Source organism: Eptesicus fuscus, chromosome 4 (genome assembly GCF_027574615.1).
Source record: "Eptesicus fuscus isolate TK198812 chromosome 4, DD_ASM_mEF_20220401, whole genome shotgun sequence".
Classification (NCBI taxonomy): Eukaryota; Metazoa; Chordata; class Mammalia; order Chiroptera; family Vespertilionidae; genus Eptesicus; species Eptesicus fuscus.
Window position 1 is genome coordinate 9737311 of NC_072476.1, and position 27419 is coordinate 9764729.

General features: G+C 49.6%; 5 protein-coding genes and 1 pseudogene across 8 annotated transcripts in view; 4 read left to right on the forward strand and 2 right to left on the reverse strand.

Annotated features, from left to right (window-relative positions):
* NPRL3 (NPR3 like, GATOR1 complex subunit) overlaps window positions 1–9777 on the reverse strand; it is a 38707-nt gene extending 28930 nt beyond the window's left edge. For 2 of the 4 annotated variants that reach the window (XM_054714553.1, XM_008157678.3), the window contains exons 1-2: window positions 9364–9777; window positions 5244–5313 (exon numbers count right to left, since the gene is read on the reverse strand). In XM_054714553.1, coding sequence (XP_054570528.1) covers window positions 5244–5313; window positions 9364–9481 — 188 coding nt within the window. In that variant the 5' untranslated portion in view covers window positions 9482–9777. Of the gene's footprint in view, window positions 1–377; window positions 417–5243; window positions 5314–9363 lie in introns of all 4 variants that reach the window. The other 2 variants (XM_008157677.3, XM_054714554.1) reach the window with 2 other exon arrangements.
* A 751-nt stretch (window positions 9778–10528) lies between these two features.
* LOC103300784 (60S ribosomal protein L9-like) lies at window positions 10529–11477 on the reverse strand (annotated as a pseudogene).
* A 4637-nt stretch (window positions 11478–16114) lies between these two features.
* Window positions 16115–17163, forward strand: HBZ (hemoglobin subunit zeta). Its single transcript, XM_008157676.3, has 3 exons — window positions 16115–16209; window positions 16681–16885; window positions 17035–17163. Exons 1-3 carry the CDS (start codon window positions 16115–16117, stop codon window positions 17161–17163), a joined length of 429 nt encoding a protein of 142 aa, XP_008155898.2.
* A 4468-nt stretch (window positions 17164–21631) lies between these two features.
* Window positions 21632–22483, forward strand: LOC129148668 (hemoglobin subunit zeta-like). The gene is made up of 4 exons (XM_054714144.1): window positions 21632–21655; window positions 21706–21788; window positions 22000–22204; window positions 22355–22483. The coding sequence occupies exons 1-4, from the start codon at window positions 21632–21634 to the stop codon at window positions 22481–22483; spliced, it is 441 nt and encodes a 146-aa protein (XP_054570119.1).
* Window positions 22484–23181: 698 nt separating this feature from the next.
* HBM (hemoglobin subunit mu) lies at window positions 23182–23960 on the forward strand. The gene is made up of 3 exons (XM_008157675.3): window positions 23182–23346; window positions 23521–23725; window positions 23832–23960. The coding sequence occupies exons 1-3, from the start codon at window positions 23255–23257 to the stop codon at window positions 23958–23960; spliced, it is 426 nt and encodes a 141-aa protein (XP_008155897.1). The 5' UTR covers window positions 23182–23254.
* A 2032-nt stretch (window positions 23961–25992) lies between these two features.
* LOC129148685 (hemoglobin subunit alpha-like) lies at window positions 25993–26854 on the forward strand. Its single transcript, XM_054714210.1, has 3 exons — window positions 25993–26123; window positions 26304–26508; window positions 26627–26854. The coding sequence occupies exons 1-3, from the start codon at window positions 26029–26031 to the stop codon at window positions 26753–26755; spliced, it is 429 nt and encodes a 142-aa protein (XP_054570185.1). The 5' UTR covers window positions 25993–26028; the 3' UTR covers window positions 26756–26854.
* The last annotated feature ends 565 nt before the right edge of the window (window positions 26855–27419 follow it).

A 27419-nucleotide genomic window follows, 5' to 3' on the forward strand; every position in this document is an offset into this window, starting at 1 on the left:
GAAGGCAAAGAGAATAATTAAGGATCTCTCTTGGGGGCGGGGGGGGGGGCAGTAAGTTAGGGAGACAAGAAACCCTGCTTCTGCTCACCTACTAGCCTCACAGGGCTACTGGTGCCTGCCTGGAGGAGGAGGTCTGAGTGCAAGCCTGGTCCCAGAAGCCTCGCTGGTGCCAGCCAACCTTGCGTAGGCTCCTTGGGTAATGTGAAACAGATAACTCCGAGTGGAGAAAGGGCAGGGGCCGTGGGATCCGAGCGAGAGCCTGTGTGCCTCATTAGTCATTCTTCAACATTGAGGGAAATCAGGAGTTAAGCACAATTACAAGAAGAGAAGGTAGCAGAAATCAAGACAGAAAGACGGTGGAGAAGTCTTGGTCTTACCCTGCAACCAATTGCTCATCGGTTGGAGGACATGGCTCGCTGAAATGGGAACAGGACCATCAAGACCAAACAAAAACACATTGATGTTTAAAATCATGAAAAGTTATAGTTGTTTTTATTAAAACAGCATTCAAGTCTAGCAGAAGTACTACCATTAAGCATTAACTGTTGAGGTCAAGGCTATGAAACTTACCAGACAAGAAAGGATGCAGACAACTCCCCAAGCTGAAGACTTACCACACAGTTTTCTCACCTAAAGTTCAAATTCTCTCATGTAAACAGACTGGGCCAGAATGAGGGTCAGTTTCCAGAACAAGAGCAAGGCCGGAAGACCTGGGTCAGAGCCTAGCACCACACACATTGGCTAGATGCCTATGCACACTCATTGAATCTGACAAACCGCCTCAACAAATCAAATAAGATCCCCATAGGTAAAAGCCTTATGTAAAATGCATTGACTACCTCAGCCCCAATTCTTGAGATGCTATGACCACCTGCATAGCTCATCTCACTGAGTCTCTGCCCGTGTGGCCCCTTCAGCAAGGCAGTCATGGCAGATCCGTATATACTTACGTTAGAAAATGTCTAAGACCTCTGAACTATCCGACCTGAGCTTTTTTTAGAAAATACATTTAAAAGAGTTGAAGTTCCTCTACACAGGTCTATGTCATGCTGCTTTCCGAGTTTGCTGGAAACAAAAAGTAGGCCTGAGCCCCACAGTGCAGACAGCATCGGAGGGGTGAGAGCCTGCCATGACGCCATGCCATGCCCACCAGGCTGCCCTGCTGGGACTGCTGCTCCCCACAGCTCTCACCGAGAAGCACACATGACCAAAGACCCATGCAAGAGAAACACACAATGAAGAACACTTTTTTCAGCAGCTCCCAAACTTGAGCTCATTCGTTTGTACAGTAGTAAAGGGGTAAGATGTTGTGTGGACTTTCTCAAGATCATCCAGAAAGTCAGAATCCGAAGAAGCTCAAGCACAACCCCTAGAACTTTATCTCCTACACCTAGACAGGTCACAAAATCCCTTAACTTTCTGTCCTGGCTGTGTTGCTCCGTGGTTAGAGAGTGTCGGCCTGCAGACCAAAGGGTCGTGGGCTCAATTCCCAGTCAAGGACACATACTAGTAACTCCGTTGCAGGTTTGATCCCCAGACCCAGTTGGGGTGCATGCGGGAGGCAGCTGGTTGATATCTCTCTCTCCCCCTCTCCTTCCTCTCTCTCCCTCTCTCTCGCTCTCTCTCTCTCTCTCTCTCCCTCCCTCCCTCCTCCCTCTCTTCCATTCTCTCTCTAGAGATCAATGGAAAAATATCCTCTGGTGAGGATTCAAATAAATAAATAAATAAATATATATATATATATATATATCATATATCCCTTAACTTTCAAAAGGGAAGAAGCACATGGGGATTCCAAGTGTCAGCAGTGTTCCATTTCCTTACTGGGGAGGGGGGTGACATGTAAAATGTTAAACTCCACAAGCATGTTTTAGGACCTGTGTCTGCCCCTCTGAGGGAGGCAGAGCCATCAGCAAGTGCTCGCACCTAGATGCAGGTGTTCGCATGACATCTACTGGGAGGGAGAGGCATCTTAAGAAGAGGCTCACTGTCTAAGGGACATGCCCAGATCACATACTTTAGGACACAGAGTGAGAATCAGACCCGGAACCCTGAACCTGCACTTAGCCCAGCATGCTGCCCTGCAGGGACATGCCAATGTGGATACCAGTGTAGACTCAGCTGGGCCAGAAAAGGGAAGGGAGGTACCCAAGCTTGGGGACAACACTACTTATCTACATTTCTGAGTACTGACCTAAAATCCAGCAAGTAGGGGCATCTTTCTCAATACATGCGCCACCCAAGCGAAGCTGAAAAGAGGCTCTGGTGGAGCCCGTGTGTGCCTGGTATGGAGGACTTGCATGTTGTATGTCAGTGAGCACTACAGCTCACCTGGCGGAGGTCCCCCTCCAGCACAGGGCATGACTGTGCCTAAAAGCCGGACCCACTGCTTCAAGAAAGGTAGCCAAGCCCTATTCGGTTTGGCTCAGTGGATAGAGCAGCGGCCTGCGGACTGAAGGGTCCCGGGTTCGGTTCTGGTCAAGGGCATGTACCTTGGTTGTGGGCACATCCCCAGTGGGGAATGTGCAGGAGGTGGCTGATCGATGTTTCTCTCTCAGCGATGTTTCTGGCTCTCTATCCCTCTCCCTTCCTCTCTGTGGGAAATCAATAGAATATATTTAGAAAAAAAAAAAAGGTAGCCAAGTCTGAGAAGGGCAGCAGTGCCCCCTGATTCCATGCCACACAATGCCAATGGAGAGATAAAGGGTAGAGACAGAAACCTGTCAAAGCTCTGGGATGATATGTAAAGTGAAATGATTCAGAGTGTTTTAAAATGACGGCAACTCTTCCAAACCACCAGCATCTCCTTCTCTGAGGCAGTAACCAGAACAATGCTGGGAATATGGAGAGGAAGCCAGAAATAGCCATTCATGTCAGGAGGGATTGGGCCCACAACAGCCTTTCCAATGGACGCCATGCTTCCTCTCCTGATGGCTTCGTCCCTGCCAGTGTGGGGTGATTAAACCAGAGATGAATTAAGCAGGAGCTCCCTGGCTCCTAATACCCTACAATCAGGGACACTACAACTTTTCTAAACTTGAATTTCAAGACTTAGAGACAACAGACAATATCTATTTTCTTCTCTCCCTTCTAAATTCTAGTCAGGTTTTTTAAACTAATTCTTATACCCTGAAACACATCATCTTGATGATCCGCATTATAAAACCAGCCTACTCTCTAAACCATTGTTGTCCAACAGAACTTTCTTCTGGGACAGAAATATTCTAAATCTACGCCATTCAATATAGTATCCGCTGCCCTGGCAGGTTTGGCTCAGTGGATAGAGCGTCGGCCTTGGGACTGAAGGGTCCCAGGTTCGATTCCGGTCAAGGGCATGTACCTTGGTTGCAGGCACATCCCCAGTGGGGAGTGTGCAGGAGGCAGCTGATCGATGTTTCTCTCTCATCGATGTTTCTGACTCTCTATCCCTCTCCCTTCCTCTCTGTAAAAAAATCAATAAAATATATATTAAAAAAAATATATATATATATAGTATCCACTAGTCACATGCGGCCACTGAACATCTAAAATGTGGCAAGTGAAACTAAGGAAATAAATTTTCAATTTTATTTCATTTCAGTTAGTTTCCATTTAAATGGCCATACTGGCCAGTGACTTCAACCCTGGGCAGCACAGCTCTGCACCTTCACTTCTCTAAGGCAGGCCGCCACCACATTCACAAGTCACCCAAGTGGCCTGTTCACATTGTTTCAATCTGGCAAACTGACAAGCAGGAACATCTTGCTGGTTCCAGAAGAAAAGCACCTTTGAGAATGATAATCCAGGAAACCGAGAATGGTCTGATGACCTTCACTGCAGTGTTTCAGGAAGACGTCTGAGGTATGACAGGTTCTCCCAGCTGCCAGGGGCAGAGCAGCGACTGGGCAGGCCTATGTGACAAAATAAAGCTGGGCCCCTAAGGGCATTAACCTGTATCTCTGAAAATATGGGGGATGGAGGGAGGAGGATCACCAGATGCTATAATGTGCTAACATTACCAAATGGCATTACCTCATAGTGATTTTCTTATAAGCTCTGAAAATTAACTGCAGGAATTATGTGCTCCTGGCCCTCCTAAAAAATACCTCTACACAGACCATTCCAAGAGCTCTGAGTCTTCCTGTCCTGAGCAGAGCCTCACACCTATGGAGCTTAGAGGAAGAACATCAGGCAGCTGGCCAGCCCTGCTCCAAACTAGTCTGTGGCCCAGGAGAAGACAGAGCCACCCACCCCGTGTGCAGGGGCAAAAAGCTTTCTGGGTGCCTCTAACAAGTGTCTGTCCCAAGTTGCCACCTTTAAAGGACAAGACAAGCACTGGCCTCTATGTCAACCAGAAGGACCCACTGAATGTCCAACAACCCCCCACCTCCCCTTGCCCGCCTGCTGTTCCCTTTTCCAAAGCCTGCTCCCTTCAGAGACAGTCGCTGGTCACGCCGGAGGCCCCTGCCATCCTCACACACACAAAATGAAAACCGTATTCCTGGAACTGTACAACACTGTGGTAGCTGTGGTGCCTTGTCAGAGAACTGAGGAAACTGTACAAACAGTTTGCATGCATAAGGCCCAGTGTGGGGACCTCAGCTTTCCCATGGGACCGTGGAGGCTACATCCTTTAGCTCACAAAGACCCCAGCTATGTTTAGGGGAACCAGACAGAACAGGCAACTAACAATCTCCCCTGCCTCATCTGGGTCTGTGTTACCACTTACTAAGCTTTAAAATGAACATAAGAAGGCAGAAGCGGTCATTTCTCCTGTTGCATGATAGTCCTTCCCACAGAGAACAAGGGGGCACATACAAGAAGGAACAAGACCCGCTTTCACCTGTGCCCTAAAAGACCAAGGGTCAAATCAGCCCCAACCCTCTGCCCATATCACCATCTGGACACTCTGCACTGCACCCAAGCACCTACATTTGACCTCTGGGCTGTGCCTGAGGAACAAGGTCTGAGGACAGCACGGGGTGTGCTTTCCTCCACGTTCCCCTCACAGGAGATAAATGACTTACAGAAACATGGCCTCATCTCATCTCCAACCTGCATTACAGCTGGAACATGTGACCAAATTATGCAGCAAGCCAGAGATTGGCAAATCAGTTCCCTGCTCCATGCTACCCAAAACACCCACCAAACGGGAAAAAGAACACCCGGTTTCTCAGGGGAAACATAGGTCAACAGCAGGTGGGGCTTTGCACAGGCGTCGGGGCAGGACTAGCTCCACCATACAGTGACTTCAAAGCCCTTACCTGGAGTCACCGTCCTGGTCCTCGGCATGATCTCCAGTGTTGTTGACAGCATATCTGCTACGAGGCTTATCTGAGTGAGGGCAAAAAGGAGACAGTGGCTAGGAAACCAGGACCCATCCACAGACAGGAGGATTGTGGAGCCAGTAAAAGTGATGGTTTCTAAAATGTGGTACATAGCCCGGCCGGCATGGCTCAGGGGTTGAGCGTTGACCTATGAACCAGGAGGTCACCGTTGGATTCCCAGTCAGGGCACATGCTCGGTTGCAGGCTCAGTCCCCAGTGTGGAGTATGCAGGAAGCAGCCAATCAATGATTTTCTCTCATCATTGATGTCTCTATCTTTCTCCCTCTCCCTTCCTCTCTCTGAAATCAAAAAAATAAAATGTGGTACATACTCACAATAGAATACTAATCAGCCATAAAAAGGAATGAAGCTCTGGCACATGTTACAACGTGGATGAACTTTAAAACATTATGCTAAGAAAAAGAAACCAGATGCAAAAGGACAAATATTGCACTTACATAAAATATCTACAATAGGTAAATTCATAGCGACAGAAAGTAGATTAGCGGTTACCAGAGGCTGAGGGCAGGGGAAATGGGGAGTCATTGTTTGGTTACAAGTTTCAGTCTGGGGTACGGAAAATGTTTTGAGATAGTGGTGGTACTGGTTATACAATATGGTGAATTAATTATGGTGAATGTGATTAATGCCACTGAACTGTATACTTAAAAATGGTTAAAATGGCCGAAGCCGGTTTGGCTCAGTGGATAGAGCGTCAGCCTGCGGACTGAAGGGTCCCAGGTTCAATTCCGGTCAAGGGCACGTACGTTGGCTGCGGGCACATCCCCAGCGGGGGGCGTGCAGGAGGCAGCTGATCGATGATTCTCTCTCATCGATGTTTCTAACTCTCTATCTCTCTCCCTTCCTCTCTGTAAAAAATCAATAAAATATATTTTTTAAAAATGGTTAAAATGGCAAATTTTATATATATATTTTTTACCATAAAAAAATTTTTTTCAGAAAATATGGTTTCCAAGAAGTTATGATAACTTAGGAAATGCTTTAGCTACTATTAAGACAGAAAAAAGATAAGTATAAATATATTACACACAGATACACATATATCCTCTCACTATATGTCAACTAGCCTGGAAAAAGCACAGGCAAAAGAATTTTTAGCTCTCGGCCTTAGCGCCATCTTCCTAGAAAGCTCTGTGCCATGACAGCATGTGGAGGAAGAGGGAATGCGCAGGCTGAAGCGCAAAAGAAGACGAGGCAGAGGTCCAAGTACACCGCAAGCCTGTGCACCCGTGAAAGCCGCAGGAGCAGAGATAAGGGCAGCCAGAGGCCAGGCACCGGTACAAGCTGTGGGGCTGCATGCCTGCTGTCTAGCACTTCTCAGTGGGATCTAGAACATACATACATGCCGTCTGAACGCCGTGGCCGCCTTTTGAGAGACCCACCCTGCTCTTACAAAACAGTCCCTTTTGGATCTTTGCCCTAGACCTGTGACATTCTGGACTGGTTCTGTCCTCAGGTGTGGCTGAATGTAACGTGTATAATATATCAACTCTTCTGTCTTAGCTAAAGAAAAAAAAGTTTTTTTTAAAGTCCATATACTGCCCTAGCTGGTGTTGCTCAGTGGTTAGAGTGTTGACCCTCGCACCAAAGGGTCGCAGGTCGCAGGTTCTATTCCCAGTCAAGGGCATGTACCTGGATTGTGGGTTCACTCCCCACCACCTGCGGGAGGAAACCAGTCAATGTCTCTCTCTCTCTCACCCTCTCTCTCGTTCCCCCCTTACCATCCCTCACCCCCCACTTCCCTTCCACTCTCTCTGAAAAGCAATGGGAAAAATATCCTCTGGTGAGGATTAACAAAACAAAAAAATTCAGCCTGCCCTACATGGCTCAGGGTTGAGCGTTGACCTATGAACCAGGAGGTCACGGTTAGTTTCCTGGTTAGGGCACACGCCTGGGTTGCGGGCTCAGTCCCCAGTAGGGATGTGCAAGAGGCAGCCAATCAATGATTCTCTCCCATCACTGATGTTTCTATTTCTCTCTCCCTGTCTCTTCCTCTCTGAAATCAATAAAAAATTTAATAATAATAATACTGTAATTAGTATGCATGGTGCTAGGTGAATATTAGACTTATCAGGGTGCTCAGTTAATAAATTATATAAATGACTAACCATTATGCTGTATACCTGAAACTAATAAAAAATAATATTGAATAGCAACTGTAATTGACAAATAAAAAAAGAAAAGGAAAAAAATAAATATGCTCATTATCCCTTAGATTTAACCAGCCTACTTCTGGAATTAATCCTACTAGTACATTCAGCAAAATGGTAATATGTACAGAAAGGACATTCACACTGGTTATAGTAGCAAAAGATTGGAAACAACTTAAATGCCCATCAACAGAGGACTGGATAAATAAATCACAGTATGCTCATCCCATGATTCTAATAATTCTGAAACTATATCAAGATGGAAAATGAAAACAACACACACAGAACAGTGTGCAGTGTGTCCTTTCACTTGTGCCTAGAAAAAAGTAAAATAATATATGCATATGCCTGTATTTACACAGGAGATTCTGGAAATATGCACAGGAAAATGGTAACAGCTGCTGCCCCTACAAGGGGAAATGGGTGTCTTGGTGGGGTGTCAATCAATGGTGGGTAAAAAACATTCTTTTCATAACCTAAATCCCTTTGTACCTTTAAAACCTTGTACCATATTAACAAATTTTAAAATAGAATATAAATTACAAACTGAGCATTCATGATAAAGAACAGCTACAAGTAACCTAAATGTCCATCCACAGCAGCTGCATGCTACAACTAAGATCAGGGGTGATCTCTGTTTACTAAGTCATAAAGTACTCCAAGGCTGTTCAATGGAAGAGCCACTGCAGATCAATACACTTATGTGAAGGGGAAAAAAAATCCCCATATAGTACACTATTTTCCTATGGATACACAGTTGGTGTCTATGTACAGGAAGGACAATGACTAAAATGGTAAGCAGTTATCCCTGCAACAGGGGAGCAGACCTGGGGGTAGGTAGTCAAAGAAAACTTCAGGTGGATCTGTAATTTCTTATTATTTCCAAACTGAATATATATATATATATACACACACATACATACATAAACAATAAATGCAACTACTTTAAAATGGAGCTGGAGCTGCCATCCCAAAACTGCCTGTAATGTCTTATCCCTCAAATCTTTGAAATGTTAAAACTGGGCAAAATAACCTTTGGACTGAGCTTAAGCAACCTGTGCCCCAAAGAACTGACTATAAAGATACAAGAAAGCAGCCCTCGCCTGTTTGGCTCAGTGGATAGAGGTCAGGGTCCCAGGTTTGATTCCAATCAAGAGCACGCACCTTGGCTGCAAGTCCCCGGGGCCCTGGTCAGGGGTGCATGCAGGAGGCAACCGATTGATGTGTCTCTCTCACATCGATGTTTCTCTCTGTCTCTCCCTCTCTCCCTCCCTCTAAAAATCAATGGAAAAATATCCTCGGGTGGGGATTAACAAAATATATATATGCAAATACTACACCTGACTTATGACTAGCAGACTGAAAATTAAAAACTGCTCAGAATTGACTTTACTATGTTATCTGACCAATAGAAATAAATAGAAATAAATGCCCTCCTTCTATTGGTATGTTTCCCTTCCTTTTTTCATAGCTATCCAATGCCTTTGTCTCTCAATCAGAACACAATTTGGAGCATCCCAAATAGCTATTCTTATTGACCTCAAGGAAATGCTTGTTGCCTCTCATTCTGGCCTTTTGTTTTTAGGTTAACACATGTAGTGCTCACATATTTTTTGAAAAGGCTGCAGACATGGATGAAGTGTTAGCAATAGAAGCTTTTGGCTATTGAATTATTTTTTTCTCCTGTTTCTTTTTATTTGTCTACATTTTCCAAACAGTACTCTATAAAGAGTAGGCAGTGACTGTATCATCAGGAAAAGAAAAAAGTAAAGGACTCGAATTTTAACGTGCGAGGCGGTGAGGGAAGGGGCCCTGCAGCTGGTTGCTCTGGTCCAGCAGCCAGGCGCGTGCCCGGAGCGCCAGGCCCGCTCCCAGCGCTCACTTACTTGTCTGGGATGCCGGGTGCTCCTGGCTTCTCTGGAAGGGGTACCTGAACAGCAGTTTATTGCCCCTGCTCCCCGAGCTCACCAGAATCACGCTGATGGGGCTGGTGTTGTCCCCCATTCTACCGTGGGGCCCCGAGGGCGGGGGTGGAGGGCTGGGGGAGGGGGGAGGCTTAGGAAGACTTGCCGAGGGCTGGGCGGGCCTGAGGAGGACTGGACGGGCGTGCGGTGTTGGGAAGCTCTAGGAAGGCCGGGAACCCGGGAAGTGGGGGGGCTGAGGAAGACGCGCCGGGGCGGGGGAAGGGGACCTGACAAGGACGCCACCAAGGCCACGGAAGCCCGGCGCGGAGAGCCAGAGCAACGGAGCCAGCGCCACGTAGCGCGTCCCGCGAGGCTCGTGAGATTTCCACCCCAGAGCCAGGCGAAAGTGCAGTGGGTGCCAGCCCGCGGGCCGGGGACGTGTGCGCAGGCGCGAGCGGCCGTGTGCGCAGGCGCGGTCTCTCTCTGGGAAGCTACGCATGCGCATGGACCGACCTCCTTCCTGCTGCGGTGAAGGGAACCGCCCACCTGTGTGAATAGGAAACTGAAGCCAGATCAGCTCTCTGGTTCAAGGCCGCTGTCCCCGAATGATTTATTTCTCATTATAAAAGTAATACTTGCTTTGGGCAGAAAGGTTAAATTTAAAAATATAAAGTACTAAACTAAAAAAGTTTTTAAAAAATCATGTCAATGGACCACAGACCTAAACGTAAGAGCTAACACTACAAACTTCTTACAGAAAAGCATATGGGTAACTATTAGTGATCTTGGACTGGGCAATGACTACTTAAATCTGACACCAAATGCACAAGCAACTACAGAAAAGCTTAATTGGACTTAATCAAATTAAACACTTTTGTGCTTCAAAAGACACCACCAAGAAAGTAAAAAGAGCAGAATAGGAAAAATATTTATAATTCATGTATCTGATGAGGGAATTGTATCCAGATTAATTTTTTTAAACTCTTACAACTAAACAATAAAAAGACAACTAACCAATTGAAAATATGAAAAGGAATTGAATTGATATTTCTCCAAAGAATATAGACAAAATGCCAATAAGCACCTGAAAATATACTCAACATCATTCTCATTAGGATAATGTAAATCAAAACCAATTGCACACTTTATTTCTCTCCAAATCAATACATGGCTTTTATTTTATTTTAAAATATCACAAGTAAGCCCTGGCTGGTGTGCTCAGTGGTTAGAGCATTGGCCCATGCACCAAATGGTCACAGGTTGTATTCCCAGTCAAGGACACGTAAGTTGGTTGCAGGTTTGATCCCCATCCCCGGTCAGGGCTCATGGGGGAAACAACCAATCGATGTGTCTCTCTCACTTTGATGTTTCTCTCTCTCCCTCTTCCTCTCCCTCCCTCCTTTCCACTCTCACTAAAAATCAATAGAAAAAATATTCTCAATGAGTATTAACAAAAACATCACCTGGCATCTTGCTGTTCCTGTAGCTGGACAACTTAGATCTCATTCATCAGCCTGCTGAACTGTTCCTTTTTCAGAAACATAGATGCCATCTAAAATTTTTCTGATATCCTTGTTTTTAACTGTTGTTGCTTGCTGAATCAAAGCAGCTGAATTTGGTACAAGTTCAATGTCATTTCCTTCCAGAATTAACTCATCTTAAAAAAAATAATTAACTCATCTATCTGGATTTGAGATACTAAACGAGCAACACCTGACCTCATCCAAACCTTGTATTTTTCACCCAAGAAATTTCTGATTTCAACAAAAGAATCATTGTCCTGAATAACAGCACTGATGGAGAAGTGAGTACACAGACCTCATTCTGTAACGGAAGCTCAGGGTAACACCTTGATCATGTTCTGTACGTGACTGCAGGTAGTGTGAACAGTAGCCAGTTCCCTTCCATTTCCCCACCATTTGTCAACATGGAGCCGCTTCTTTTTCTTTCCGGGGAGACTGAGCTCTATAACCACGTGACTGAAGTCCCTCCACAGGGTGCCTGTGAGGCCCTGCACAATCACTGTGCGTCCCTGCAGGGTGACGTCCACATTTTCTGGGATGTCAACAGTCTGATTGCTGAGAATGGTCTTCATCCTTGCAGTAGATGTGACAAAAAATACAAAAACAAAAAATTTGAATTGCACACTTTAAATGGGTGCAAATTATATCTCAATACAGCTGTTTTTAAAATCACCCCATTCACCCCATCCAAGTCTTCCCCAGGAGGTGACTGTAGTTAACTGTCTACTGTGGCTGTTTCCAAATCTTTCTCAAGCATTTCAAATGCATGAGGGTGTAATCACTTGACTAAGGGATTGCTGAAGTAACCTCTTGCATTGAAGCTGACACAAACATGTATTTTGCAAGGCAGATTTATGGCTTGAATCTCCCAGGGTGAAGGGTACAGGATTTGAAATGTCTCAGACATTACCAACCAACTCATTGCCCTACACAAGGCTGCATAGCATTGACTTAATTTTTCCCCAAAATTCCCAAAAAGGAAAATGGTGTATTATTCTATGTTGCATTTCTTTTTTTAAATATAGTTTTGTTGATTTCAGAGAAGAAGGAAGAGAGAGATAGAAACTTCAATGATGAGAGAGAATCATTGATCGGCTGCCTCCTGCATGCCCCACAATGGGGATCGAGTCCGCAACCTGGGCATGTGCCCTGACCGGAAATTGAACTGTGACCTCCTGGTTCATAGGTCAATGCTCAACCACTGAGCCACGCTGGCCAAGTGTTGTTGCATTTTTTAAATTATTACTGAGGTGGAGAACGGTATCACTTGATTATTTGCCAGTATCTCCGAAATGCCTTCTTTTTTTCCCTATGGGTTATTTATTCTTCTTTGATGGTTTGGATGTGTTATCTTCATGTTACAGACTCTGCAAGCCTTTTTCCCAGTCTATTTTGACATTATGTATAATCAATAGTTTTCTGAGTTCTCACACAGTTCCCAGAAGTGTTTCTGGAATGGAAATGAGGGCACAGAAGGAAGAGGTGAGGCTGGGAGAGCTGGCCCGATGGGAAAGGGAGAGCCCACTGTCTGGAGAGATGGCCAGCTGTGGCAATGGAGGTATCTCCACAAGGGCACCAGGAATCCGCACATGCCTAGACATAAGGACCGGGCCTCTAGCTCCAGCCTCCTTCCTCCAACTTCCCTGGACCATGCTGCTAGCCCATCAAACAGTCCCACGGCCCCCAAACCTGGAGGAGCAGGGCTGGTGTCCAGGGACTCGGAGAGGCTGTCTCTGAGCTGGGAGAAGGCCCAGAATTGGAGGAATCCACCATTCCCCAATTACCCCTCTGGGACCACTTCCTGCTAGCTACTTTCACAATAGCATTCACTGTTTATTTTTCAGGCTAAATGGTTAATATCTTTTCATCATAGCGCGCATTGGAATCCATGAGAGATGAAAGATCACCAGGATGCCAGCACACAGGGGCTCGGATACATTGCTTCCCAGGCTGCCCTCACAGGGCTCAGGTGCAGAAATGTCCAGGGCTGTACTGAGCAAGCAGAGGTCTGACTCCCACGCCACCCTCACCAGCAGCATCTCAGTGTCTACATTTGTTGACTTGATTGGGCTGTTACAGAAATCAGAGCTCCTGTCACTCCCTGTTCAGTCCAGGCTGGTGCTGGCAGCCAGAGGGACTCTAAGGTGGGCTGGCCATGCTTTCGGCCTCAGGTTCCCCACCAGTAAAAGGGCTGGGAGCAAATGGTCTGTATGGGTGGTCTTTTTCTTTTTTTAACTTTTATTAAATTGATTAGGGTGACAATTGGTCAACATGATCATATAAACTTCAGGTGTAGGTTTATATGTTGCAAGATCTATATATTGTACTGTGTGTCCACCACCCAAAGTCAAATCTTCTCCTGTCACCACATATTAGGTCCTCTTTCTCCCCCCACCCCTGTAGGTGCAGTTTTAGCCTGAGGCCCTCACACTGTCCCCTGGACAACCATGTATCCAGGGCCAACCTCCTCTCACTACCAGGTACGTCCTCAAACTCTTCCCTGCAAACACCCCACAACTCTAAATCCTCATTTTAAATTTAAGTAACTCTTTTGTAACCTACTTTTTTGAAAGTAAATTGTTCTTGGAATCCTAAACTCCTGACCTTTCCTCCCAGCTTAGGTCCCCTAGGCAGGGCCAGGCCTTATCAGTCCTGCCACTCAGCCCGGGCCTGATAGAGCTACCTCCGTCTGTCAGAGGGCCGGGCGGGGCTCAAAGACCCTATCTTGGACCCACTTCCACCTCCACCTTCTCTGATGCAATGTTCCTGCCCAGGAGAGATCACTCACCAACAATAGCAACTACAATCATCTTGAATTCACAGTGCCATTACCCCTCCTAACAATGAGGTGGAGACTGTTCTAAACCCCCACCAGAGAGGTTAACACAGTGAAACTGGGACTCACAATGTTAATTAGCCTGCCCAGAGTCACCCAGGGGTCGCTTTCAGGGGAGGGTCTCCCCTGAGGGCCTCTCTGAGCTCAGCTCCAGCTACAAAAGTTCAGAACAAGCCTGGGGCTTTGAATTCTGTTCAGAGACCAGTAGGTCTCAGTGTCCTGGAGCACAGACTTGGGCTCCTTGTGTCACAGGAAACCAAGGCCCAGAGACAGAACAGACTTGCCCGACCCCCAAAGGGCCAGCAGCCTGGCCCACAGCAAACCTAGGTCTCCTCTCCCATCAAGGAGCGGTTCCCTCCTCCACTGAAACTTGAACATGTTTCATAACTTCCCCAAGCCTCCATTTCCTGATCTTAAAACATGTCATGGTAATAACATAAAACTTCTCTCCCAGAGAGCGTTAAGGGTCAAATACCCAACATGAAGAGTGTTTGGTGCCATGCCCAGGACTTAGAAGGCACTTGATAAATGTCAGTTAAAACCAGGCAGCAGACCTTACCTCAATCACACAAAATCAGTCCAAGGTGGACTGTCACCCAATCAAATGTCAAACAGTAGAGTTCTTAGAATGGTAATATAGACAGTTCTCTACAACTCAGCATTTGGCACAGTTTTTTTTTTTTTAATGAGGTAAAACCTGCCTGCTCAGCATGGCTCAGTAGTTGATCGGCAACCTATGAACCAGGAGGTCATGGTTCAATTCCCTGTCAGGGAACAAGTCCAGGTTGGGGCTCGATCCCCAGTAGGGGATGTGCAGGAAGCAGCCAATCAATGATTCTCTCTCATCATTGATGTTTCTATTTTTTTCTCTCTCTCCTTATCCCTTTCTCTCTGAAATCAATAAAAAAATATATATATTTTTTTAAAAGAATCAACTAGTGCAGTGGTCGGCAAACTGCGGCTCTGTTGACTAATGAGTTTGCCAACCACTGGAATAGGGGCTTAATCACAAGGAACAACAACAGCCTGTAATTATTGGAATCGAGAGTCTAGGTCAGTGGTTGGCAAAATCAGTCAACAGAGCGGCAAACCGAGGCTCGCAAGCCGCATGTGGCTCACGAGCCGCAGTTTGCCGACCACTGAACTAGTGAATACATAAATAAGTGGGACAGCAAATTGATGTTTCTCTCCCTTCCTCTCCTTCTACCTAAAATCAATTTTAAAAATTATAAACTTCCATTCAACAAAACCAGCATTAAGACAGTGGAGGCAAACTACAGACTTGGGGGAGATATGGCACATCAAACTGACAAAGAACTTATATGCAGAGTGAGATTGCAAAGGGGTGGCAGGTGGGAGTTTTTTTGAGTGATGGAGCCAGTGATTTTGGTGGTAGTTACACAACTTTACACACATGTCAAAATTCACAGAGCAGTACACTAAAAAAGTCAATTTCATTGTATGTGAACATTAAAAGGAATATTTGCCTCACTGTTAAAATGATGATATGGTGAGCAATATTGCAATCCTGCCCAGCCAGCGTGGCTCAATGTGGCTCAACAGTTGAGCACTGACCTATGAACAAGGAGGTCATGATTTGATTCCTGGTCAGAGCACATGCCCAGGTTGCAGGTTCGATCCCCAGTGTGGGGCATGAATGAAGCAGCCAATCAATGATTCTCTCTCAATCATGGATGTTTCTACCTCTCTATCCGTCTCCCTTCCTCTCTGAAGTCAATAAAAATAGTGCAGTCCCAAATAGCAGATGATATTAGGATCATTCTCCTTTATTGACCTAGCTTTTCAGGAGACACACCCAGTCAGTACATCTTTCCTCAGTGCCAGGAGGATAAAGTCATTGCTTTCTCAGAGGAAACACAAGAATCGCAGAGTCAAGGGGGAGGGAGCTGGCATGTGGCCAGGGTGATCTAGCCCCAGGATCCTACCCAGGAGCCATGCAGGCAGCACAGGGCATGTGCCAGCCCCAGGAAGGGAGGATCAGTGAGTTTGGGGCCCTGCTCCTCCGGTCTCCCTCATTTTTTAAGTCTGAAATGGACAAGGACAATGCAGAGCTGGGCTGCCAATGCAGGCATGGCTGCCTGGGCTGGCTGGGCTCCTATCTCTGCTGGACTCTGGTCAGGCTGTGACCAACGCCCCCTCTACGACCCAGGAAGGATGTCGGGGGTGATAACCCCTCACCCCACTTGTCCCACCAGGCTCTGACTGCCCATCGTCACTGGATCTGATAAGAGGCCCCACCCCAAGCCCCCACAGCCTGGCCCCCACCTGGACTCTGTGTATATAAGTGGACCCTGCGGGCTGAGCACCACAAAGGCCAGTCCTGAACATGCCCAGCTCCAGCTCTGACACCGCCATGTCTCTGACCAGGGCCGAGAGGACCATCATCATGTCCATGTGGGGCAAGATCTCTGCACAGGCAGATATCATCGGTACCGAGACCCTGGAGAGGTGAGTGCCAGACAGGCCGGGATGGGGCCAGGTAGGTGACAATGTGGGGTTAGGGAGGACAGGGGACAGAGGGGAGGGAACAGTGGGGAGGAGAAAGAGAGGGAGGATCAGTGAGTCTGAGTAGAGGCAAGTGGATGGGGAGGGAGCTGAGGACTGTGTTTCTCAATGGGACCCAGCACACAGGTCTCCACAAATATCTGTTGAATGAATGAAGGAACGGAAGAATGACAGAGATGAGGCAGTGAGGGTGAGATAGTGCCATGCTATACTGGAGCCTGGGGCAACAGGATCCAATACTGATTCTGTCTCTATTTAAAATATTGCTTTAAAATATCAAAAAAAAACTAAAAAATACAAAAAAATAAAATATGATTGACCCTGACTGCTGGATTTTCTGGCGCCGCTTAAGTGTTGCACCCAATGAAGGGTCCTACTGGCCTCACCAAGTCCTGCTCTGCTCCCGCCCCGCAGGCTCTTCGCCAGCTACCCCCAGACCAAGACCTACTTCCCACACTTCGACCTGCACCCTGGCTCTGCGCACCTGCGCAACCACGGCTCCAAGGTGGTGGCCGCAGTGGGCGACGCGGTCAAGAGCATTGACAACATCGCCGGCGCCCTGTCCAAGCTGAGCGACCTGCACGCCTACATTCTGCGCGTGGACCCTGTCAACTTTAAGGTGAGCGTGGGGACAGGGGTCCCGGCGGGTCAGGACAGAGGCCAGGCTGGGGTGCGAGGAGGGCAGGGTCTCTGCGAGAGGGGCTCCGTTCCCGACCCGAAGAACCCCAGCCCCCTCCAGCCCCGCGCTGAGCAGCCCTCCCGCCCCAGCTCCTGTCCCACTGTCTGCTGGTCACGGTGGCCTCGCACTTCCCCGCGGACTTCACGGCCGACGCCCACGCCGCCTGGGACAAGTTCCTGTCCGTTGTGTCCAGCGTCCTGACCGAGAAATACCGCTGAGCGCAGCCCCGGAGGACAGGCTGCGACCCCTCCGCTGCTCTATGGGGCCTCCCTCCTCCCCCTCCTGCTGGGCGAGCCGCCAATAAAGGAATGAACCTACTCCTCGCCTCTGTGGTCACTGGGGCCCCTGAGGGGAGGAGGGCGGGAGAGGGGGAAGGGTGGACCTCAGGGTCGCCTGGGGGGCTGCAGGAATCCTTTGCACTGACCCCAGGGTCTCTCAGAGGGCAAAGGTCAGCACCCTAAGAATGAAGGGCACTTGAGATTCGGGCGGGTGGCAGAAAGGGCACCTCAGTATTTACTTCTGGGTCAGTACCAGAGCCCACCTGGCCCCTATGTCCCTACCCCCCCCCCCCCCCCCCCCCCCCGCGGGCCCACCGTGTTACCCTTTCTTCTTCCTCTGGAATTTTTACTATTTCCTCGCTTGAGAACCAGGAAGAAAGGAGCAATGAAGGTGTTCATTCATTCATTCACTCATTCATTCACTCATTCATTCACCACCCTTTCATTCGATGGCCCATTGCTTCTTCCATAAACAAACATTAATTGGCATCTAAGACACCCAAGCATTTTTGTAGACCAGCAATTTTCAACCCGTGTGCCACAACAGTTTTTAACACATGCAATACCTATATAGTCAGGGGCACTGACCTCTTTTCCCTTAAATTGTCAAATTTAAAAATTACAACGGCCAACACAACAATAGCCATCCAGTGTAAATGAATCAAAATTATACCTTCTTTTTGTCAGATCAGCAAAAACTATATTTTTTGGTGTGCTGCGGAATTTTAGTAATTAGTTTACGTGTGCCATGAGGTGAAAAAGGTTGAAAATCATTGTTCTAAGCTATGAATGCAGCAGCTAAAATCAGCAAAACTCCCTGCCCCATGGAGCTGACAATCTAATGGGGGATACAGACATGATATACAGTCTGATCACAGTTCACAGGAATAAAAAAGGAAAAGATGCCCGGCCAGTGTGGCTCGAGGTTGCAGGTTGACATATGAACCAGGAGGTCACAGTTCGATTCCCAGTCAGGGCACATGCCTGGGTTTTGGGCTGGATCCTCAGTGTGGGGCATGCAGGAGGCAGCCGATCAATTCTCTCTCTCATCATTGATGTTTCTATCTCTCTCTCCCTCTCCCTTCCTCTCTGAAATCAATAAAAATGTATTTTAAAAAATAATCTATGGAAGATAAAATAGAAAAGATTACAAATGATTGAACCTGTGGGAATGAAGAGGAAGGATTGGGAGGGGGAAAGTCCTACAGTTTTAATCTTTGAATCATGTAAATATTTTACATCATCAAAAATATAATTAAAAAGAGCAAAAAATAAGAACACCAAAATTGAAAACCAACTTAAAAGAACCTCTGTAAGAATACAGTAATATAGCCCTAACGGGTTTGGCTCAGTGGATAGAGCGTCAGCCTGAAGACTAAAAGGTCCCAGGTTCCATTCTGGTCAAGGGCATGTACCCTGGTTGTGGGCACATCCCCAGTGGGGGGTGTGCAGGAGGCAGCTGATAGATGTTTCTCTCTCATCGACGTTTCTAACTCTCTATCCCTCTCCCTTCCTCTCTGTAAAAAAAATCAATAAAATATATTTTTAAAAGAATACAGTAATATAATCATCAGAAGGAAAGAATTATTACAAATGACTTCTGAACACAGTACCTTGGCTGTGACCAAACGAATAGCAAAAAATAAATAAATAAATAAATCCTAGCATTCCCTCAGTAGTTTATTGGTCATAATAACACAGATATTGTAATTTCATAAACTTTTATTTGAAATATTTTCAAAATATCAAAAAAAAAAACCCGGCAAGAATAAGGTAAAGATGGAGAAATGGTGACTGCTAGTTATTACAGGCTTTTTGAGGGGCGATGAAAATATTCTAAAATTGATTGTATTGATGGTTGGACATATGAATATATTAAAACCATTGGATTATATGCTTTAAGTGGGTGAATTGTATGGTATGTGAATTATTTCTCAATACATTTGTAAAATAAAATAAGACAAAACATTCCCAAATACTCTCCATTGAGATTCCTGATTTTAACATTTGCCTTCACTTTGTCTCTCTTTCTGAGCCATTTGAGTGTAGGATGCAGACATGGTTTCTCTTTAATACCCTTAACTATCTTGTGAATTTCCTAAAACCAACAAGATCACCTGCCTGTATAGCCTGAAAACAACCACCGAAATCAGGAGATTACCACTGATTCAAACCCAGAAGGCACAGATCCCATGCACATGTTGTCCTCCCCAGTCACATCCTTTACCCCCCAGGATCACACTTGGCATTCAGTCTGGCTCTTCAGTCTTTCCTTGAACAACTTTCATCATTTTGAAGAGTACATGCCACTTAGTTTGTAGAATGTCCCTCTGAGTTTTTCTGATGTGTCCTCATGAAGATTTAGGTGATGCATTTTGGCAGGAACATCACAGAAGTGACACTGTCCATGTCGATGCCTCTCATAGGGCACATGCTATTGACTTGTCTCTTTACTGGTCATATTCACTTTGACCAGTTAAAATGGTGTCTGCCAGGTTTCTCCACTGCAAAGTTAATTAATAAGTATTTTATGCTTTTTCATTGATGAATAATACATTTTTATGGGTGAAGCTTTGAGACTGTGTATACATCCTATTCTTTTTATTGAATTTATTGGGGTGACGTTGATTAATAAAATTATATAGGTTTCAGGAGTACAATTCTATAAAACATCATCTGTATATTGTATTTTGTGTTCACCACATGTCTAATAAAGGAGAAGTCCAGTATCCTTTCATCACCATTTATTCCCCTTAGACCCTCCTCTACCTCCCTTCACCCCCTTTTCCCTCTGGTAATCACCTTACTGTTGTTGTCTGTGCCTATGAATTTGGGTTGTGTGTTTTTTTTTGTGTTTTTTTCTTAATTCCTTCACCTTTTTCACCCAGCCCTCTGACAGCTGTCAGTCTGTTCTCTATGAATCTGTTTCTATTTTGTGTGTGATTTTATTTTGTTCATTAGATTCCACATATGAGTGAAATCATATGGTATGTAACTTTCTCTGACTGGATTATTTCACTTAGCATAATGCTCTCCAGGTCCATCTATACTGCCCAAAGGGTAAGATTTCCTTCTTTTTATGGCTGAGTGATATTCCATTGTGTAAGTGCACCACAGCTTTTTATCCACCCATCTACTGATGGGCACTTGGGCTGCTTCCAAATCTTGGCTGTTGTAAATAACACTGCAATAGGGGTGCATATATTCTTTCCAATTAGTGTTTTGGGTTTCTTCAGATACCATCTGTTCTTTATATAATTTCACCCACTGTCTTAGCATCCATGAATGGTTCTTGCCTACATCAATTGTTACTGTGATGGTTGCCCGGTGCAATTCTTCATCATCTTTTCTATACTTATTAGTAGGCATTCTACTGAAAAGAAAAGCTTTCCCTTCTCCATTTTTAATTTATACCATATTAACTCGGTTCCCATTTTATTCAGTGGGTTATAATCTATTACCAATCATTCTTTATTTTTATTTTAAAACTGTCCCAGGTTTGGACAGTGGGAGTCCCTTCAAACTGGCTACTCTGTGTCCTTTGACATATCCCCATCATCCTTGAGTACATTCTTAATTTCTTCTATAAGAAGCTCTAGGCTCCTCGTGTACTTTCGCTGCACCAGCATGAAATTAGCCATTTCTCCACATAGTTCTGTTTCCTCCTAGTGGAGAAGGATGTTTGCAAAGCAAGAGCTGGGAGCGGGGTGTGTTCATTGCTATCGGAATGTTATTCCTGCTCGTCTCCGTGGACAGAACTAAGAGATATATTTTTATACACACATACACATGAATAAATATACACACATGTATCTATTCTGTATATGCTAAGTATATTAGAGGCCATGACCTCATACCAGCATCTCTAATTACAGTCCAATATCACACGGCTTATCCTGTCTTCTCCCTTTCCGTGTTCACGCCTCCCCTCTGCGGTAGTGAGAAACCTGGCTCCCATTGCTCTCAAAACACTTACTATTCCCACGCATATTACCAATATCCCAATGGAGCCAACTTTGATTTCATAATTTTGAAACTATGCTATCTAAGAGTTGCAAATATAAAACCCATGCAAAAGCACATGATTTAAAACGTCTTTAGTTTAAAAAATGTATCATATCATTGTGAACGAATGTTTTAAAGGTCAGTGAAGACGGGGGACAGTGCGGAGGGCCAGTGAGTTCAGGGGTTCTCTGGGGAGGGTCAGTGAGCTGGGGAAGAGAACTGCACAGACACCTGCCCTGGCTCCCTGGGGCCTGCACAGGACAGGCACCTGGAGGAGCGTGAAGGTTCTTCTGAGGCCTGAAGTGCCTCTGAGGCAGTCAGGTTGCGACCAGCACTGATATTGGGGTCTGTGACCCTGAGGAAACCGTGGTCAAAAGAGGTTTCTCTGAAGAGCCTTCCTGGGATGCCGCATTGTTTCCGGCGGAAGGTGAAGTGGGAAGCCTGGTCAAGCCTGGAAGGAGGCCCCTCTGGTCACAGGAGGTGAAAGGGGCGGGATGCCAAGGCGGTGGGGGAAGGGCTGGCAGTGCAGACCCAGTTGGAAGCCAGGAGACCAGGCAGGAGCTGCTGTGGTCTGGAACAGGCCAGGTGGGGTAGTGGGAGGGGCGCGTGGGGCTTCTAGCTAAGGAGGGTGGAGCTTGGGTGGGAGACTTCAGGCTGGGGGAGAAGTGGGACCTGCGAGCTTGCCAGGCCTGTGGCAGGGTGAGCAGAGGGGAGGGGTGGAGAGGTGGCAGCCCCTCTTCCTGAGCTCACGTCCCGCCCCCCACCCCGCAGGCTCTTCGCCAGCTACCCCCAGACCAAGACCTACTTCCCACACTTCGACCTGCACCCTGGCTCTGCGCACCTGCGCAACCACGGCTCCAAGGTGGTGGCCGCAGTGGGCGACGCGGTCAAGAGCATTGACAACATCGCCGGCGCCCTGTCCAAGCTGAGCGAGCTGCACGCCTACATTCTGCGCGTGGACCCTGTCAACTTCAAGGTGAGCGTGGGGACAGGGGTCCCGGCTGGTCGGGACAGAGGCCAGGCTGGGGTGCGAGGAGGGCAGGGTCTCTGCGAGAGGGGCTCCGTTCCCCGACCCGAAGAACCCCAGCCCCCTCCAGCCCCGCGCTGAGCAGCCCTCCCGCCCCAGCTCCTGTCCCACTGTCTGCTGGTCACGGTGGCCTCGCACTTCCCCGCGGACTTCACGGCCGACGCCCACGCCGCCTGGGACAAGTTCCTGTCCGTTGTGTCCAGCGTCCTGACCGAGAAATACCGCTGAGCGCAGCCCCGGAGGACAGGCTGCGACCTCTGTTTGACCTCTGAGCCCTCCCCCTGTTCGTCCCCTTCCTCCCCAATAAACGGAGGAGGATGGAATGAGCTGGGTCCCGCGTGCTCAGTACCGGGGGGAGGAGGAAACAAAGCGAGGGGAGCGTCACTCCGGGGCTGGAGGCCACTCTCGGGGCGCTTTGGGGCGGTCCTTGCGCCTACGGACCCCAGGGGAGCAGGCGGGAGAGAGCCCCGCCCCCGCTGGTTTCTCTGGGCGCGTCTGCGCCTCGAGCGGGCTTTACAAACCGCCCGGAGATGACGCCTCCCGCGGCGTGATGGTTGTGCGGGAGGACTCAGGGGACTTTCCTTCACAACCTGTCCTACCGCCCGCGCTGCCTGCCGGCACCCCAACGCGGCTCCCTTCCTGGCCCTCGGGGTAAAGGGGGTTCCCTGCCCCCCGCTCTTTCTCCGGATCCGTCCACGGGCTCCCCTCTGGCGCCCGAAGCAGGAACTTTGCCCGCAGTGAAGTCACCGCAGACCCCACTACAGTCTGCAGTGCAGGCACCACGCCCAGCGCCGTCAGTGCCGGTAACCCCGGGACCTCCGGCCGCGGCCTGAGGGTCCGGGCTGCCGACGATTCCGGGCGCAGGCCGAGGGTCCCCGCGCTCCCGCGGCGCTGGGACCCATCACGGCGGGCGGGGCGCCCCGCGGTGGAGGAGGGCGGGTGCTGCTATAAGGAGCCCGGGCGGCGGCCGGCGCCCCCAGAGCACGCCACGCCCGCACCATGCTCAGCGCTCTGGAGCGCGCCCACATCGCGCAGGTCTGGGACCTGATCGCGGGACACGAAGCGCCGTTCGGGGCGGAGCTGCTACTCAGGTGGGTAGGGGGTGAGTGTCCAGGACGCAGGAAGGTGGAGACAGGGGTGTCAGGCCTCGGGCGGGCGCGGGGGAGGGGGGCGCGGAGGAGAGACGGGGGTCTCTAGGGGTCTGGGCGGTGCAGGAGCTGCAGGACCCCTCGCTGCCCGCTCTCCCCACTGACCTGCTCCCGCAGGCTCTTCACCGTGTACCCCAGCACCAAGCTCTACTTCAAGCACCTGGGCGCCTTCCCGGACGAGGTGCAGCTGCTGAGCCACGGACAGCGAATGCTCCAGGCGGTGGGCGTGGCGGTGCAGCACCTGGACAACCTGCGCGCGGCGCTGAGCCCGCTCGCCGACCTGCACGCGCACGTGCTGCGCGTGGACCCCGCCAACTTCCCGGTGAGGCCGCCCGGGCCGCAGGGGGTTCGCGTGAAGCTGAGGACTGGGGGGTTCCGGAAGGAACCGGAGCGGGCAGGCACCCTTTCACCCGCCCCTTCTCCCGCAGCTGCTGATCCAGTGTTTCCAGGTGGTGCTGGCCGCCCACCTGCAGGACGAGTTCACGGTGGAGATGCAGGCGGCGTGGGATAAGTTCCTGACGGGCGTGGCCATAGTGCTGACCGAGCAGTACCGCTGAGTCCTGCGTCCCACATGTCAATAAACACTCAAAAGGCGAGACCCTGCGCAAGTGTAGTCTTTGGGTTTTGGGCCGACGTTTGGGGCTGGGCCGAGAGGCCCCTCCCGCGGGGAACTCACTACCCGAAGCTTTGCTGCCAAGGGAACGCCCGGCAGCGACCCTGGGGGCTCTCCAGACTTGGAATGAGGACGGTTCCGGGCTGACAATCCCGGGTCTGAACAGGGTATCCCAAGGCGTGAACAAAACAGTTGCCCTCCTGTGGCGGGGGGGGGGGGGGCGGGTGGAGGGGGCAGCGTGGGTGCTGGAATGGGGGGGCGCCTCTAAGGTTTCAGCGCGCATCTGACACCGGAGCCGTATCATACCGTTCGCAAAGCACATCGCATTCACTCATTCATTTATTCTCCCTGCACCCCCACTTCGCACTGGGAGCTGCCAGCATGAATCTCAGCCTCCTTTGCAGAAAGACGTAGGCACCAGGCGCAGGGGCCAAGTTCCTGGCCTGAGGTCAAACAGAATTCGGGGCCCCAGGGCTCCTTGACGGTTTCCTTCCACATCCCTCCCCTCTCCCTCTGCTCTGACCTGGGACCTTTCCAATCGCTCTGGACCCGGAGGCCCCCGTTTTTGTAGTGTTTATTGTATGGAAACTAATACTTAATACATATTACTATCAGGTAACACAACTTTTTAGCATAGAGGGGACACAACCTTACTTGACTTTGCAATAAAAATAAATAAAAAATATTATGTTTTGCAATAATATTTGAGAACATAATACAGGGTCGGTGTCTGGCAGGAACATGACAGCCCAACCCCCACCCCACATCCCAGCCCCAGCGTCTCAGTCTCTGTGGGTTTTCTGGACAAGGCCTCCTCCCAACCCCTCACCCCAATCTCTACTCCTGCTGCTGGGAATAGAGATTGCACTCCACCCATAACCTTTTCGGACAGGGACCAGAAGCCAGGAGCAGACTCTGGTGCTCTGCAGCCTCTGAATGAGGACTGGCGGGATCTGTACTGAGGGTGGGGATGGGATGGGGGTGGGAGCAGAGCCGGCAGAGAGGTGGGTGCCCAAGTCTGAGAGGGATACTGGACCCTGACAATGGCTCAGCCGAGTTCCCTTTGCTGACCAGGAGGCCTGCCCACCACTGGGAGTAGGAGGGTGTGGAGGATTCACCCTATATTATCCTTTATTGTTGGGTCGGGGAATCTCCAGCCCATGGGCCATATAAGGCCCTCGAAATCATTTGGTCTGGTCCTGCCAAGGCATTAAGGGCGAGTTCATTAAATGTTTGACCAAATATATCAGACTAATTTTTAATATATATATATTTTTTATTTCAGAGAGGAAGGGAGAGGGAGAGAGAGATAGAAACATCAGTGATGAGAGAGAATCATTGATCCGCTGCCTCCTGCACATCCCCCACTGGGGATCCAGCCTGCAACTCAGGCATGTGCCCTTGACTGGAAACAAACTCGGGACCCTTCAGTCCGCAGGCCGAGGCTCTATCCACTGAACCAAACCGGCTAGGGCCAGACTAATTTTTTTTTTGAGGGGGGGCCAGACCAGTTTTTAAGTTGATAATTTTGTGTGGCCGCCAATGATGTTATAAGTGTCCACATGGCCCTTGGCAGAAAATAGGTTCCCCACCCCAAGCTGTGGGTCCTGGGCAAAATCTGGTGCGGAGGCAGCATGTTTCACTCCAGAAAAACTGCTCCCCTTCCGCAGAGGCAGACAGACACCTGGAGGCTTACCCGCCCCGGCCCCACGCGGGTGCACGGGGGGCGGGCGGCTCCGGAACCTGTGCGGGAACCGGACCTCTGGAGCGGCAGTGGAGGGTGCCCTGAAGAACCGGAACTCGGCCGGCTGGGGACCCCGCGGGTGAGGGTGGCCGGGACGCCCCGCCCGCTCCCTCCGTCCAGACTGTGCCCTCGGCCCCGCCTCCTGGAATCCGTCAGCCAATGAGCGCGGCCGCGGCGGGCGTGCCCCTGGCGCCCCGGGCATAAAAGTTCCTCGCACTCCCCGCCCGCAACCCTTCTGGTCCTCGCACAGACTCAGAAAGAAGCAACCATGGTGCTGTCTCCCGCTGACAAGAGCAACGTCAAGGCCGCCTGGGACAAGGTGGGCGGCAATGCTGGCGACTATGGCGCAGAGGCCCTGGAGAGGTGAGGACCTCCTTTGCCAGCTTCCACCCCGACCCCCGGCGCCCGCCCCCGCCCACCGGCCTGCCAGCAGCGCCCGCATCCCTTCACCCGAATCCCAGGCCCATGACCCTGCCCTGCACCCCCCACCCCACCCCACGCCACCCCCGCCCCCGCCCGCCTCTCACCCTCCTCTCCTCGCAGGATGTTCCTGAGCTTCCCCACCACCAAGACCTACTTCCCCCACTTCGACCTGTCCCACGGCTCTGCCCAGGTCAAAGGCCACGGCAAGAAGGTTGGCGACGCCCTGGGTAGCGCCGTGGCCCACATGGATGACCTGCCTGGCGCCCTGTCCACCCTGAGCGACCTGCACGCCTACAAGCTGCGTGTGGACCCCGTCAACTTCAAGGTGAGCTCGGGCGCCGGGCCGGCAGGGAGCTGGGCCGAGCGCTCCCGTGGGTTCCAGAAGGAGGCGCGGCGCAGGGCGGCCTCGCCCTAGCGCCCCCTTATCCCGCCTCTCCCCACAGCTCCTGAGCCACTGCCTGCTGGTGACCCTGGCATGCCACAACCCCGCCGAGTTCACCCCGGCCGTCCACGCCTCCCTGGACAAGTTCCTGGCCTCCGTGAGCACCGTGCTGGTCTCCAAGTACCGTTAAGCTGGAGCCGCGGCCAGGCCATCCCTGCCCTGGGCGGCGCCCCTTGGCGCTCCTCCGCCCGCACATCCTGATCTTTGAATAAAGTCTGAGTGGGCTGCAGCCTGTGTGGCCTTTGTTCTCTGTGCCCGGACGCGCCAGGGGTGAGGGTGGTTCTCCTTGCTTCGGACCGGACCGCGGGCCTCTCCGCAGCAGGCCAAGAGAGGGAAGGGGAGGGAGGAAGAGGGAAGGGATTAAGGTTGGCACTTCCAGGAATGCGCTGAGCCATGCTTTGGTCCTAGGAGGTGCCAGACTTCCAAGGGTCCCCTGTGGGGCAGAGGTGGGGAGTGTAAGAACTGCAGCCCACTTTGAAGTGTCTCTCACTGATCACCGTAAAACAGACGATGGAGATCAAAATAAAGCAAAGCAAAACCACCCAACTCCCCAAATATGCCTCTCCTGGAGCAAAGGCAGGTGCTAGACAACTTCTATGGGACTCACACCTCCTCCCCACCATGACCCTCAGACTAACCCAAATACCCTTGAATGTCTCACCCACTCCCTTCATACTTCCTTAGGGCTTAATAAGGTTTGAGACTGTATGTACTTGTGTGATGATCTGATGACTGTCCATGTCCCTAGGGGACATGGGATGGAATGGGGATCAAAGTCCCAAGAGGGGAGGTGG